We start from the raw sequence: 15,742 nt of genomic DNA, 5'->3' as shown, positions 1-15,742 counted from the left end.
ATTACCAGCCTCAGAAATCATACGAGCCCACCTAAATGCATCACTTCACTCAGTTCAAGTACAACACACACCTCAAAATCAACTGATCAGACAATAGTGTGTGAGTCTGGAATCTTTATGCTCGAATTGCAGTACTGCAAAATAACCACAAAGGAAGAAAAACAAGAAGAAGAGAAGTGATTGGACCAAGGAACACAAACGATGGACATTAGAACAGTGGAACCAAATTAGGGATTTTCAAATGGTTTCTTTACAATATTATCTTCTATGGAGCCCCACTAGTCTAAACACAATATTGTATTTGTGAAATATGAGTTGAGCAGTGAAATCCACTCGTTGTTAGCCATCTCAGGGGGCAGTCATTTTGCCACTTTCTGTCAACTGAAAATGGAATCACAATTGCTCAGGGCTCAGGCAACGACCAATCACTGCTCCGCTGTTTTCTGAAGCTGACTAGTCATTATTCGAGCAATTGTGATGTCATTGTCATTTGACAGCAGGTAGCAAAATGACCGCCCGCTAAGATGGATAAATACGGGTGGTTTTTGATGCACATATTCCACAAACGCAATATTAATCAGTAGGGATGGGCGAGTACCCATGCTAGTTATCGGTATTGGGCTGATACCAGGACACATTTCCCGGTATTGGTACTCATGATGGATATTGATACTGGTATCGGCCCACGCTCTTGTGGCCTTTTTTTTTTTTTGCATTTACTGACCGCTTCAGGGGGCTCCGGTAAGAGAGCACATCTACAATTGTACTCAACAATTTAATTAGCTGAAGTGCAGAGAGGTCCTTCCTTCTTGAACAAACGGGGCTAGCCGTAGCCGACGCCAAAACAAGAACAATTCGCGAGCGGCGAGCAGTAGCAGCAATCAACACAAGCAGCCCACACGAACGTGACGTACCTCCTTCCACCACAAGACGTGTGTTGCGTTTACTAACACTCGGACATAAGAGTGCAAAAGAGAACGGGCAACACCGGAACACACTTAGCACGTTACACTATATTGTCATTGACTACTGCACTGCTATGAAATGAATGACGAACGGAGAATGTGAAACAGGAAACAGCAATACAGAGCAGCCTTCCAAAATAAAAGCATGCATTTCAAAACAAGATATAATTAGACATCACACACTAATCAGCTTGAGGAATTAAATAACTTAAATTCATTTTAGTGTGTGCTCTATGCACAATGATTTTTGTGCGCAAATTGAAAAAATATAATTGTTATTCATTTCAAACAAGTTTAAAGAAATTTGCTATAATTGGGATATACAGGTGAACGTCATAAAATTAGAATGTCCTCAAAAAGTTGAATAATTTCCGTAATTCCATCCAAAAAGTCAATTTTTTATAGATTATAGATTCAGGCTTCACAATTTAAGTGATTTCAAGTACAGTACAGGCCAAAATTTTGGGCACACTTTCTTATTCAATGCATTTGCTTTTTTCTCATGGCTGGTTACTTTGTAGATTTTCACTGAAGGCATCAAAACTGTGTATGAACTGATGTGGAGTTATGTACTGAACAAAAAAAAGTGAAATAACTGAAAACACTTCCCAGTGTTTTGCATGGGGGAAGGGGAGATGAATGGATGGTATTTTCAAGACGATATGTCAATCTTCAATAGTTGGTTGGATTCCCTTTGCCTTAACTACTGCCTCGATGCGCCGTGGCATTGCCCGGAGGTGATGCAGTACTATCAAAAGGAAAATGAGGGCCCCCAGACCCAAAAACAAAGAGCTGACAGCAAGCATCAAGAAAGCCTGGGCTTCCAGGACCCCCAGGCAATGCCACGCCGCATCGAGGCAGTGGTTAAGGCAAAGGGAATCCAACCAACTATTGAAGATTGACATATCGTTTTGAAAATATCATCCATACATCTTTTTTTTCATGCAAAAGACTGGGAAGTATGCATGGTGATTTCTTCACATTCAAATTTTTTGACATCCTGTTTTCATGGGTTTTATGAGCTGGATGACAAAATAATGTAAAAATAAACAAATAAATACTTGAAATCAGTTAAATTGTGGGCCTTGAATCTATAATCTATGAAAGTTTGACTTTTTGAATGAAATTACAGAAACTTTTTGAGAATATTCAAATTTTTTGACGAGCACCTGTATCGGTAAGTTAAAAAAATATCTGTGATTGTTTTTTGGTGGAAATTTTATGTATCATAAGTACTAATAGGGGTGGCATGCCCGCCTCCCAGTACAGAGGACGTGAGATCGAGTCCGGGCTTCGGCCTTCCTGGGTAGAGTTTGCATGTTCTCCCCGTGCTTGCGTGGGTTTTATCCAAGTACTCCAGGTTTCCTCACACATCCCAAAGACATGCATGGCAGGTTAATTGAACACTCCAAAATGTCCATAGGTGTGATTGTGAGTGTGGATGGTTGTTTCTGTGTGCCCTGCAATTGGCTGGCAACCAGTTCAGGTTGTACCCCGCCTACTGCCCGAAACTGGCTGGGATAGGCTCCAGTGCCCCACGCGACCCTTGTTGGGGACAAGCTGTTAAAAAAATGGATGGAAATACTAATATATAGGCAATTGGTATCGGTATTGGTGAGTACTGAAGTATTGAGTATCGTATCGGTGTTGGTCTAAAAAAAAAAAGTGGTATCAAACATCCCTATTTATCAGAATACCGTATTTAGACTAGTGGTAGCACATACAAAATATTGTAAAAAATAATAATAAAAAAAATTGGGGTGACTTCCCTTTTAACCCACATGGCTACCGCAGCAGTCTGCAACTACATGCCATCCCATCTGGTTTGCATGTTCTGCTCCCATGACATCATGGCAATGACCTTAAACACACCTCTGTGTGAGGTCAATTTGACCAACAAAGAGGGTAGCCTATTGGAGTGCTACGGCAGATGACGTGGCCTCTACAATCACCTGATCTAAACCCAATTGAAATCTCATCTAAAACCTAGATTTATTTAAATGCATTTTTTAATAGTGTTGCGTTAAATCAGTAGTATTGGCATCGGCAAGTACTAAAAAGTAGCATGCCGATACCATTATTTCCGACGCTAATATAGGACTTTGAATGCAGCATCTTGTGTCTCGCTTGTGCACGACATTCACTTATGTGTGACGTGCTCACTGCTTGCCGAGCCAAGATATCCTATTGGACCTTGAATGCTCTGAACCAATGGCAGGGCAGCTTTTTCATGTTGAAAAAAACAACAACAAAACTTGGTATCGGTACGCCGATACCGCAAAACTGGAATCTGTACAACACACTTTTTTAAGTTTGGTAAATGATTTCATATGTGTTTCTGTATAGTCTGGATGATTTCAGTAGTAATTAAAATGTAGGAAAAATAAATAAAAAACAATTGAAATTGTTTCCAAACTTTTTACATGTACTATATCACACACAAATTCTGAAAATATGCATGTCACGTACATCGAAGAGACTAAATAAATTGCATGTTTTTTGTTTGTTTGTTTTTGTCTACTGTATATTGACAGGTTGACTTAAAAGTGAGGCAGTCAAGAGTGCGAAGTGCCTGGACGTGAGCTGTGTCCGATAGCAGCTCTTCAATGAATATGTGTTCAGTTACCGCTAGTGGTTGTAAAGTGACTGAAGAGCATCAACTGCGTCGTCCTTCATACAAGGGTGGAATGTTACAGTATTGTTAAGGAAGATATTCAGTAAATTACTCCATATCAAATTCTAGTCGACAAGTAGTTAATTAATTAATCCACCTTTGAAGTAAACTCAGGTGTAAACTCATCAAATCTTTGTTGAGTTACTTTTTAACACCATTTGACAATATGTGTCTGCTTATTAGCTGTGGTTTGATGTGAGCTCTGGGAAAAAAAAAAAAAAGCAGAAATCTCTCCCGCTCATGTTGAGGATGTTTATTGGTCCTGCAGCACCGTCATGTGTTACAGAGTGGTAAATACAGCAATCCAAATCCCTTATTCAACGATTCCCAACCCTTTTAGAGTAGACCAGGGGTGTCCAAACTTTTTGCAAAGAGGGCCAGATTTGGTAAGGTGAAAATGTGTGGGGGCCGACTATTTAGCCTGACATTCTTTGAACCATTAACATTAAATACAAATTAACTTTTTGGGATTTTTTTTAATTACAAATGGCATACTTTTACTTTTACATTTTTTTTTACATTTAGGTTTTTACCGAAATCACAAACCACAAAAAATTAAGAAAACTATAAAGGATATCTAAGTTCATGTGAAACATTACATATTATTCACTATTATATGCTCACTGTAGGAAAAGTGCTGAAAACAAAACAATGATCACTGCATATTCAAACTGTGATTTTGACCATCACAAAAAAATTAATTAACTGAGATTTAAGAATTTATTCAACTCAGAGGACTTAACAAAGGTCTTGCCTGCACTAATGTGAAGGGTGATACTGGGATCTTGACTGCAGTATGTAGTCCATGTCTGGCTCAAGAGCAGTGGTTTTGATGCGCAAGACGTCACGCAGGTGAGAGTCACTCAGTCTCGTCCTCATGCGGCTCTTGTTAATGTTCATAACGGAGAATGTCTTCTCGCACATGTATGTGGAGCCAAACAAGCTCAGCATTTTCTTAGCAAATGTCCGAATTGCTTGGAACCTGCCTTCATCCAGCTGGCGGTAGAAGTTGACAAGAGGGAGCTGTTGGTGCCGACTGCGATGCTCGGCGTCACACTGCAGCTCAATGAGCTCCAGTTGCAGGTGGTCTGGAGCGTCATCAGGGTCCACGGAGAAAGGAGAGGAAAAAAGCGTGATCTCCTTTTCAATAGCTGCAAAGTCCCGAAAGCGCTGCTGAAACTCCTCAACCAGAGATGAGATGTCTGCTGCATACTTTGTCATTTGCGCACTGATATTGATCTGTGGGAAACTGGTCACAATTTCCTGCAGCGACGGGAAATGTGCGGTATTGGGCTGCGCCTGTGACAGGTGTCTTTGGAAAAGTAGCAGCTTGGTCCGAAAGGCTTTGATGTGTGAATACAGTTGGCTTACCACTGCATTTTGCCCTTGAAGGCTTGTGTTCAGCGCATTCAGATGTCGCGTTATGTCAACTAAAAATCCCAAATCAGCCAGCCAAACAGGATCATTTAATTGTGGCATGGGTTGTCCCTTTTTAGTCAAGAATTGTCCAATTTCCTCCCTGAGAGAGAAGAAGCGCTGCAGCGCAGACCCCCGACTGAGCCACCTTACGTCGGTGTGATACAAAACATCTCCGTATTCAGCCTGGATGTCGAGAAGAAACTGTTGAAACTGGCGGTGGCACAGCGCTTTGGAGCGAATATAATTAATAGTCTTTATCACCGGTTTCATAACATTATCATATTTCATATATTTGGCACAGAGAACTTCTTGATGAATAATACAGTGGAGTTTAATAGCGCTGCCTCCTTCTTCGCTGACTTTGTTACAGACAAGGCTTGATAATCCACTCCGCTCGCCAGCCATGGCAGGTGCGCCGTCCGTAATAATCCCGGTGACTTTATTCCACTGTAGTTTCATGTCATCTACGGTGGAACAAACAGAAACAAATAAATCCGTTCCTCTTGTTTGGCCCTTCAGACTCTGGAGGTCCAGAAGCTCTTCACTCACGTTCATGTCATTGTCCACTCCTCTTAAAAAGATCAGTAACTGAGCGGTGTCGGACGCATCCGTGCTTTCATCGCACGCTAACGAGAAAAAGTCAAACTCAGTTCCTTTTGCCTCTAACTGTCTCTTAATATCTAATGAAACGTCTTCAATTCTCCGTACCACAGTATTACGAGCCAGGCAAATATTGGCAAACTCTTGCTTCTTCGCGGGACAAATTTTCTCAACCATTTTCATTACACAGTCTTTAATAAATTCACCCTCAGTGAAAGGTTTGCAGTGCTTTGCAATCAGCGTTGCCACTTCGTAGCTTGCCTTTGTGGCATTTTCATTTGACTCACGGACTCTTGTGAAAAAGCTTTGCTGTGCCGTTAAAACAGCTTCCAGTTGCTTCACTTTTTCACCGCGTTTGTTCCCAGTTAGCTTGTCGTAGCTAGCATGTTTCGTCTGGTAGTGCCTCTTGATGTTGAATTCCTTGAAAACAGCCACAGTCTCTTGGCAAATTAGGCAGACACAGTTGTTTCGTATTTCAGTGAAAAAATACTCAAATTTCCACTTGTCCTGGGAGCGGCGGCCCTCGCGGTCAACTTTCCTTTTTTTGTTTACAGACGCCATGTTAGAAATGGGCTGGGCTGAAACGATCACGCAAGGTCAAGGGTCACGGCGGCCAGAGTGCGGCCACAGGGCTACTGCCATCTTCTGGTGAAATGAAAAATATGAAAAATAGCTTTTTGTACACATGTATTTTATACTGTGGTCAACAGTGCTGGCGGGCCGCATATTATTGATTTCATGATAGAGGCCGCGGGCCGGTAAAAATTTGTCCACGGGCCGCAATTGGCCCGGGGGCCGGACTTTGGACATGTCTGGAGTAGACCAACGCCAAGTACCACCGTAGTCATGGAGCCACAAGACTGGCAATAAGATTTGGTACTGAAAAAAAAATGTCATTCTGGAAAAAGCTGCATTGACATTGAAACAAGCATTGGCATTGTAAAAGGTTGTATTAAAAAATAAAATACAGACATAAAAAAAAAATAATAATTTTCTTGTATTATGATGTCTTTTTCAATGCCAATCTGCAGATTTTGTTTACACTCTTTTTTTCGAGTGTCACAGGTTTTCAGTTTCAACTCCCTGGTTTTCAGTTTCACTTCTCTTTTTTCAGTTTCAATTTAAGGACTTTATGCCATGGAGGAGGCGGGACTTCCGACTTCCGGGTTTTTACCCATCAACTTTGTTTCCGTTTCCGGTTTGCGACGTGTGGGCTGCGTCCCAGTACTTGCGCTTCCGCCTTTGTGCCCCTCGGTTGCGCGTTCCCGTCGACGGGTACGAGGCTGCGAGTGTGTAGTGTCTGTCTCAGTGTCTGAAGCATTTCAGATAGCCGAGACGCCCTCCCGTCAATGAGCAGTAGAGCGCGGTTCGGGGGCGCAGGGGTAGGGGTGCGAGTGTTGGAACGCAGCCAGCAGGGGCCGCAAACGGCGCTGATGTGTAAAACCCGGAAGTCTGAAGTCCGTGGCATCTATTCCATTGGTAGTGTTTTAACGTGGGGGGCTTCCAGCTTTTCAAGAGAGGAGAGAGGAGCGCACGCCCTCTGCTGGCTAAAGGCAATACTCATGGATACAAGTTCACCAGGAACTCCTAAACCGCCTGTAAACCACAAGGTTATATGTGGTTATATATGTTACTTGTGGTATTAAAACCACCATGTTTGAAATTACTGTATGCATCATGTCATGCTAATTTAGCTAACGTGCTAACTGGTTTACTACAGAAACATTAAGACTGACGCCACAAGGTTATATGTAGAAAAACACACACATTTACAGGCGGTTTAGGAGTTCGTGGTGAAGGGAAGTTCGAGGAGGGCGTGCTGCCGCGCTCTCCTCTTTCCTCTCCTGAAAAGCTGGAAGGCGTTCTTGCGCTCAAAGTTTGTAGCCAAAATTAAAACAAATAAAATACAAATCTGTTCTTAAGATTGAAGGTTGTACTATACAGTTAAATATAACTGTACTGTGCTAAGACAGATTTTTTTTTTTTTGCCTACTACCACTAAGCATAGGTGTCAAACTCCGGTCCTGGAGGGCCGCAGTCCTGCAGGTTTTGGATGTTTCCGTTCTCCAACACAGCTGATATATGATCAGCTCATCAGCAAGCTGTGCATAAGCCTGATAACAATCCTGCTGATTGGAATCAGGGTAAACGGCTAGGCTAAGTCGTTAGTATATCATATGGCTAGTCCATGACATGAAGTAAAATTAGGTTCTTTCGATTTAAGCTAGTACATCTTTTTTTCTAAAATCCCCCACAAATGTCTTCAAACAACTAGTTATGAATATCCAGAGCAAGAATCCTCTAAATTTTGAATTACATCCAGATTCTCTAGCCAACGTATTGATAATGGTTATGCTCAGAATGGCATTAAAACACACACACACGCAAATATCTTCAAATCAAAGTAAGAATTCTATTGATTTGAAAAGATATCAAAATGCCTTTGGCATCTTTCGTTCAATGATTAAGGTGGGTCACAACTGTCAAAGAAACTTCAAGGGAACCCAATTGATTTTAAATCCTATCCAGCGTTGTCTTTTTCTTTTTAATTGTTGTTTTGTTTTTTGCTAGGCACTCATCATAAGGAAGTGGATGATTCATTTTTGAGTTGTGACTTTCGCTGGTTATTGAGTGAAGATTTGTGGTCCAAGACACGACTTTGACTAAATGCAGGGAAAGTACCATTACTGTAAATTCCATTGTGCGCTGACAGCCTGAACACACACTTTGTGAGCTCAGGAAGCAATTGCGTGCACTTCTTTGTTGTTGAAGTTTTGTGCCTTTTAGTTCCCAGGCTGAGGCTTGTCATCATGCCTCCTCCTACCCAGCAAGCCCTCATCTACATCCTTCTACTGTGGACCACCGTCCTCTCCATCAGCCAGGTGACGTGGATCATCTTGTACTTCTCAGCCGCGGGGCACAACAGCACGGTGAGACAGTCAGGCAGTCTTTTTGTGGTCTGGTAGCTTGCTATGTCAAAAACTGCCCTTGGTTGGATTGTGAATTATTTGCTACTGTACAAAAGTCTAGATACGAATATTTTACTAATGCTCAGATTTTTTTTCAGTACAGCATAGGCGTTTAGAGTCTATTTTCTGTGGCACTTGGCCTAATTAGGCTTTGTGGGTCAGATGGAGCCTCTCCCAGCGGGTTTTGGGTGGGATAGACCCTGGACTGGTCACCAGCTAATCACAGGGCACATATAAAGAAAAGAGAAATAATCCGCTCCATCATAAAATGTATTCATTCTGAAGCAGTGTTTTTTAACCTAGGTTCAATCGAACCCGAGGGGTTTGGTGAGTCAGTCTCAGAGTTTTGCGGAGGTGAAGTCACACACCCGACTCATTTGACTGATGATGACGCCCCGCTTGGCCATCATTAGCTTCTGGTGATAATGCTACGCTAATTTAGTGCACTTAGTAGTCAATTTGTGATTTCGTTATTATTTGAATTCTGTCATACTAACTATATCGAGCAAAAAAAGAAGGTGAACGGACGAATATGTGCAACATGAATTTGGATATAATTCGTATAATGTAACATATGGTGTTCCACAGGGTTCAACTATGGGGCCATTGCTGTTTTTATTGTATCTGCTGCCCCTGGGTTCCATCTTAAGAAAACAGCGGTAGTTGTTTCAAAGGGCTCTATAAATAAAGAGTTGAGTTGTGATGGGTGTCAGTGTCCTAACTGCATGATTTGCAATGCCAAGTAATTCTAGTCCAGCACAACTAGAAATCTAGAAAAACGAAAAGGAAAACTTCCTAAAACCGCAGTGGAATTAATGCCACCACATTGTCTTGCGCTTTATTATATCAACATGACTGTTTGCTGTTTCAATCAAGGCGCTTTGATTATTCAGATTTTCTGTGCTTTCGCAGAAGCAGCTGAATGAAGCATCACATGACCTGATGCCGTTCAAGAGTAATCATTCGGTAAGATAATCGTTGGCTCCTATTTCAGCTTTCATTTTGCTGATGTCAAACTTGAAGATGTAACATAATGTATACCCACACACCATCTGTCTTGAATTTTGGCAGCCCGGCACCGCCTCAACTGCTTCCTGTCTGTGCTTATGTCATGTCAAAGAGCCTAACCCCCTCCCTGCTCAACTCTCACGTCATCGCCTTCTTCGGGGAAATGACAGCGCTACGCTCTCACTGTCTGGTTGAAGTGTTTGACTCTCTCAGCCTCACTTTTTTTTTTTAAAGACGTGTCAGGTCGTAATAGATGTGATCTTCTTTTGACAGTCTCCTCTGGAAGCAGCGCCTCAGTGGGGTGAAGGCAGAATGCTCACCTATACAGCTGTCAGAGGTAACAGAAAAAGTAAATTCAATGTTAAAGCCTGAACCATTTCAATTTGTACCAACACCTTCACAGACATCCACTTTTGTCGTTATCATCTCTGCATTTTTCACTGATACTTGTTTGACAAAAAGTTGATATCTTCAATAACAACTACTACAATACTGCATATTTGCTCTTTGGCTCTCCTTAGATGTAGATATTAGTATAACATTTGCAGTAGCCAGGGTTGGGAGGGTTACTTTTAAAATGTAATCCATTACAGTTACAAGTTACCTGCTTAAAAAATGTAGTTAGTAACGTAATCCAAATACCTTAATATTAAAGTAATGTAGCTGGATTACTCCAATATTGAGTATGCTCATGAAAACAAAATAAAAATAAATATGTGCCGCTGCTATTTGCGGGTAAAATGGACAAATAGCAAAAATCCTAGTGTAATTAAAAAGCATGTAGGCTATTGATTGAAGGCCATATGCTGTTTTCGAACTGTCACTGAAAGCAATCACACCTCACAGTTAGATAGATAGATAGATAGATAGATAGATAGATAGATAGATAGATAGATAGATGGATGGATGGATGGATAGATCCAATGAAGATGAAGATGCGTGACATCAACTGCAAAATGAACTTTTATCCCATTCACAAGTTTAGCCGTGTATATGTTATGCATGATGTTTAAATAGCGAATTGATGGTAGGAAGATTTGTTTGGAAGGTGTAACTCACATTATGGTTGTAGGCTAGCGGGCTAGCTAGCAAGAAGCTACAGCACGTAGCATGCCGCTGGACTCTCAGCTCAAACTTTCACTCCGAGTAAGTTCCAGTGAATATCGGTCGCCATTTCCTCCTCCCGGCCGTGAAGCTTTTTCAAACTGCCCGTGTGTGGCGGACGCGACTAGTCAGTTTGTTCGTTCCCACCTTCCCGACATGTAGCAACGGTCCCGCTCGCGTGGGCGTGCACACGCTCTCTCTCGCTCTGTCCTTCTCTCTCTCTCTCTGTTCCTCTTTCGCACTCTGTCATCGTAGAAACTGTAATCCCCCTAAGTAATCCCCATTTTTAATAAATGTACCTATAATCTGATTACATGTTTTTTCCTGTAACTGTAATGGAATACAGTTAAAAAAAAAAATGCAATCTGATTACGTAACGCCGGTACATGTATTCCGTTACTCCCCAAGCCTGGCAGTAGCATCACACTTAAAACCACGAAGACTTATGAAGTGTTGAAGTGCTAGCCATAGCATAGCCTTGTATATTGCTTGCATTGTAAAGTGCTGCTCTGTTCCGTGACCACGATTGTATCTGAAAAAACGACTGATTTCAAGTTTGAAGACAGCTGTAATGCTAATTGGAGGTGCCCCTTGGTTGTACATGTCCCTCTGGTCCAATTATTTTCAATCTTTTGTAGGGATACTATCATTTTTATCCAGGCCTGTGTTGTTTGAGTTTTTTTTTTTTAAATAATTCTCTTGAGCCACAATTCGAAAGCAATGGCTGATTTTCTTTGGTTTATTTTCATTATTATTATTTTTTAATTCATTATACTTTTGTCAGATTCAAGTTATTTCTACCTTTATTTCTACTAACAAAGGTTATCCTAAATCATGATGTTGTGATCTATGGTTGCCATGGCAATTTTGTAACTGCTGAAGTACAATTAAAAGAGCGCTCATGTCTCCCGCAGCGGGCAAAGCAATTGAATGGCTGGCAAAGCGTCCGAACGCAGACCTGATGTCCGAGTCGGGGGAAACTCTGGCCGTCATGAAGGACGGCTATTACTTCCTTAGCCTCCGGGTGACCCTGTCCTCATGCAGAGAAGCCGCACAGCAAGCAACCGTGAGCCTGAAGCGCGGCGCCCGAGTCCTCCTGCAGAGCAGCGTCCACGCCGACACCTGCAGCACGGGCGTCCTGGCCAAGGTGGAGGAGCTGTCTGCCGGGGAAGAGAAGCTGCAGGTCACCATCAGCTCATCCGGTGTGAATGTCGACTGCGCAGAAGCTGTCACTCACCTGGATGTCATTTACATGTTCAGGCCTTAAGTGTCACAGGAACTGCTGCGCCAAATGGTAACATTCACCCTAAAAGTACGATAAAAATCTTGATTGTATAAATTTCAATCTGTTACTGCCTTCTTACATTGCTGATCCAATTGTCCCAAAGCAACAGATTTTTAATTGAACAAAAATGTAATTTATTTCTAATGGTTTATATATATAAGAAACAAATACAAGAAGTTTTTCCACCATCACTACAATTCTTATTTTCTTTATGCAGGGATTTTTTTTTTTCTTGTACGCTCCTGTTTGTGATGGAACAAAAAACCCAGCAGCTTTTGGTTATACTTGACATTTGATTTCTTTATTTAGTATACAGAAAATGTGTTATAATAATGAGTCAGAATATTATGGTGTTTATTGTTTAATTGCTGATTGACCTCAGATATTTATATTGTATTTATTTATTATTTTGTTACATTGCAGTGAAAAATGATTTGCCCTCTTCTCAAATTCTTACTTTTTTTTGCATAGTTTACCCACTTTAATGTTTAAGATCATTAAACAAATGTTCATATCAGACAAAGAGAACCCAGGTAAATACAAAATTATATTTTTAAATGATGGCTTTATTAAGGGAGGAAAATATATATATTCAAAGCTATAATTTGGTCCACTCATTCAAGAATGGCTTTAATTCAACAATACTGGAGGCTTTTTGAGCATGAATGTCCTGGACTCCAACTTTGACAACTCCAAAACAGTCTTCTTCTTCTTCTTTTTTAAGTCACCCAGAAGTTGACTTGCTGGTGTCTTTTGGATCGTTGACCTGCTGCGGATTTCAAGTGCGCTTCAGCTTGAGGTCATGAACTGATGGCTGAACATCCGCCCTCAGGATTCTATGGGAAAAAGCAGAATTCATAGTTGCATCATTCACAGCAAGTCGTCCGGGTCCTGAAGTAGCAAAGTAGCCCCAGACCATCACACTAGCACTACCATGATTGACTGTTGCTATGATCTAGTTTTTCTGAAATGCTGTGTTACACCTACCTTCCAAAAAGTTCCATTTTGACTTTGTCAGTCTGCAGAATATTCTCCAAAAAGTCTTGCAAGAGTAAGGCAAGCCTTTATGTTCTGCTTGGTCAGTCGTGGCTTTTGCCTTGGAACTTGACGCTGACCTGAACAGAGTTGAGGCCAGCATTTTGTTACATGTTATCCTGGGTTCCTTTGTGACCTGGCGAGTTGTTGCTGTGCTCTTGGGGTCATTTGTGTCAGCCGGCCACTCCTGTGTAGGTTCACCACAGGTGTTGCATGCTTTCTCAATTTGTTGATAATGGATCTCAACATGATTCGTTGGAGTCCAAAAGCTTAGGAATTGCTTTGTTTCACTTTCAGGAACTGATAAAAAATCTATTTCTGTGGATCATGAGATCTTTTGGATGGCTTTATTTTGGTGGACAGGTTCGACTTAGGCGGTCTCTTGATTGAACAGGTGGTAATCATGCTTGGATGTTGTCAGTGAAAACCACATATTTAGCCCTGTGTGAAAATACTTTTCACACGGGGCAATTTTTGTCCTCACTAAATCACCATGTCTGATATTTACATTTGTTTGATGATCCTAAGCACTGAAGTAGGGAAACGGCAAAAAAGTATGATTTTGAGAAGAGCGCATATGCTTCTTCATAGTACTGTATATACGTAGATACGTGCGTTTAGTCACAGTGATTTCCCACTATATCGCAGTTTCCGTGCCACGGTCTGCTATTACTGATTTTTGATGATGTTTATTGAAATGCCCACTAAGAGGCAATCTTTAACATATTTTTTCAGATAAAATTTTGTTTTGATTAAATCAATTTATTTAAAAAAAAATTGTCTACTGTGTTTCATGAAGCTGCAGTAATATTTGCTGTCTCAGAGGAGAACACATATACGTCGAAGTATTGTTAGTTTGTCTGTCTGCATGTGTTGATGCATCATTTGTTTTCAAACATTCACTGTATTATTACTGTGATGAACATGCTATTCATTAGCCTGACTACGCAAGTGTACCGAAGGTTGTTGCACGTGAGTGGATTACATGCACATTAGCTGCCTACAATGAGAATCATGTGTCATTTACGCACAGACAGGAGGTGTGAAATGAAAGTTTGTCATTAAAGCCCCTTCCGTAGTCGAGGAATAACCCCCTTCAGTGCACCTAATGGCAACTCAATACCAATAACAATGAAAGCGCTCCTTCCTCCCACCCACCGCATGGCGGCCTCATCGGAGCTCATTAGTCATCATTCCTGCCCAAGACGCATACTTTCCACTCTGGCTGAATCTTGCCGAGCATCAAACCTCAACTGTCAAATTAAAGACTTTTCCAACAATAGGCTTCATGAGAATCGCTTACTCAGCTCTAAGCAAATAAGCAAAGGAAGCTATTCCGTTAAATAATCATGTAGCCTACATTAAACTATTAGCATAATTGACAATGTCATTTCTAGTTAACAATTCAATAAAAAAAAACAATTTGCTTGCTATGTTTTTTTTTTTTTTAATTAATTTTTTTTTTACTTCCTGAAAATGTTCAACTATGTCGTAGGGACACACACATACACACACACACACACACATCACCACTTTTCTTATAGTTACATATATCCTTCCACAATGCAATGTTTCATTTCAATGGCGTATTGTATTGCTTTTTCCTGTGACTAGCATACAAACCAGTCATCTAGTAGTCAAACAATATTTTTTTTATCACATTTTCAATCAAAATAATCCTCATAAATCAAATTGCAACGATCCAAAGTAAGTCCAATGCTTTTAAATCAGCGGAGAGCTTCGTTACACTGAGGAGAAATATGCTGCATTCGAGGAAAGTGGGAAATTTGATTTTTTTTTCCACCCGGATTGTGTCAGTTATGCCCTCAAAGCATTAGAGGCAAATGTAAATACAAGACATATGTTCACGTGACACAATGTGATATGGAATGACTGCGTTAACCAGAACAACAAAGAATGTATCCGAATCGGCCATCTTTGTTGTTTACATTTTCCTCAAACACTTTGCGGGTGGAACTCCGAGTGGGATAAATCCGACCTCAAACCCTCCTCGAATGCAGCATAAAACCGTCATTTTGACTTGTGCCGTAATTTCGGAATTATCAATTGCCGTAAAGATGAGCTTTTTTCTTCCATAATATTTATTCTTGTATAAGATTTTGTGTATCATTTAATGCCATCTAGTGTTGAACTAATAGAAAGCCCAGCGAGTGAGTGAGTGAGTGAGTGAGTGAGTGAGTGAGTGAGTGAGTGAGTGAGTGAGTGAGTGAGCAGTCCAACGAGTAGCCCAAAAAGTTCCAACAAGCTGTGGACCTCCAACAAGTAAAATGGTGAAGCAATGTGCCTATAGATTATGTAAATTGGACACGAGGTATCCCAAGAGAGGCTTGGGGAGTAACAGAATAGATTTACCGCCGCTACGTATACAGATTACAAAAAAAATGTAACTGTATTCCGTTACAGTTACAGGAAAAAACATGTAATCAGATTACAGGTATATTTATGAACACATGCATGAACACGCAAATGGTAAGAATCCTTCATTACAACAACTTCGAGGGATTACAATTTCTACGATGAGAGAGAGTGCGGACAGACAGAGAGGACAGAGCGAAAGAGAGCGCGCACGAGTGGGACCGTTGCTACATGTCGAGGAAGTGGAAACGAACAAACTGACTAGTCGCGCCCTCCACACGCGGGCAGTTTGAAAAAGCTTCACGGA

General features: G+C 41.1%; 1 protein-coding gene across 2 annotated transcripts; it reads left to right on the top strand.

Annotated features, from left to right (window-relative positions):
- The first annotated feature begins 7,825 nt into the window (after positions 1 to 7,825).
- Positions 7,826 to 13,677, top strand: LOC144043813 (uncharacterized). Of its 2 annotated transcripts, XM_077557804.1 has the most exons (7): positions 7,826 to 8,127; positions 8,230 to 8,347; positions 8,446 to 8,588; positions 9,540 to 9,593; positions 9,690 to 9,825; positions 9,909 to 9,972; positions 11,654 to 13,677. In XM_077557804.1, exons 2-6 carry the CDS (start codon positions 8,326 to 8,328, stop codon positions 9,938 to 9,940), a joined length of 387 nt encoding a protein of 128 aa, XP_077413930.1. In that variant the 5' UTR covers positions 7,826 to 8,127; positions 8,230 to 8,325; the 3' UTR covers positions 9,941 to 9,972; positions 11,654 to 13,677. The 2 variants fall into 2 exon arrangements, with proteins under 2 accessions (XP_077413930.1, XP_077413928.1); XM_077557802.1 differs by lacking the exon at positions 7,826 to 8,127 and having other exon boundaries at positions 8,208 to 8,588.
- Positions 13,678 to 15,742: the final 2,065 nt, after the last annotated feature.

This window comes from Vanacampus margaritifer, chromosome 2 (genome assembly GCF_051991255.1).
Source record: "Vanacampus margaritifer isolate UIUO_Vmar chromosome 2, RoL_Vmar_1.0, whole genome shotgun sequence".
Lineage (NCBI taxonomy): Eukaryota > Metazoa > Chordata > Actinopteri > Syngnathiformes > Syngnathidae > Vanacampus > Vanacampus margaritifer.
Note: the sequence above shows the minus strand (reverse complement) of the source record. Positions and strands in the feature narration are given on the sequence as shown.

Bases quoted from the DNA above. Each gene is read 5' to 3' on its own strand.
- LOC144043813 (XM_077557802.1), top strand. From the start codon at position 9,739: ATGTCAAAGAGCCTAACCCCCTCCCTGCTCAACTCTCACGTCATCGCC. The intron at 9,826-9,908 runs GTTGAAGTGTTT...TTCTTTTGACAG, and splicing joins CGCTACGCTCTCACTGTCTG to TCTCCTCTGGAAGCAGCGCC. The intron at 9,973-11,653 runs GTAACAGAAAAA...TGTCTCCCGCAG, and splicing joins CACCTATACAGCTGTCAGAG to CGGGCAAAGCAATTGAATGG.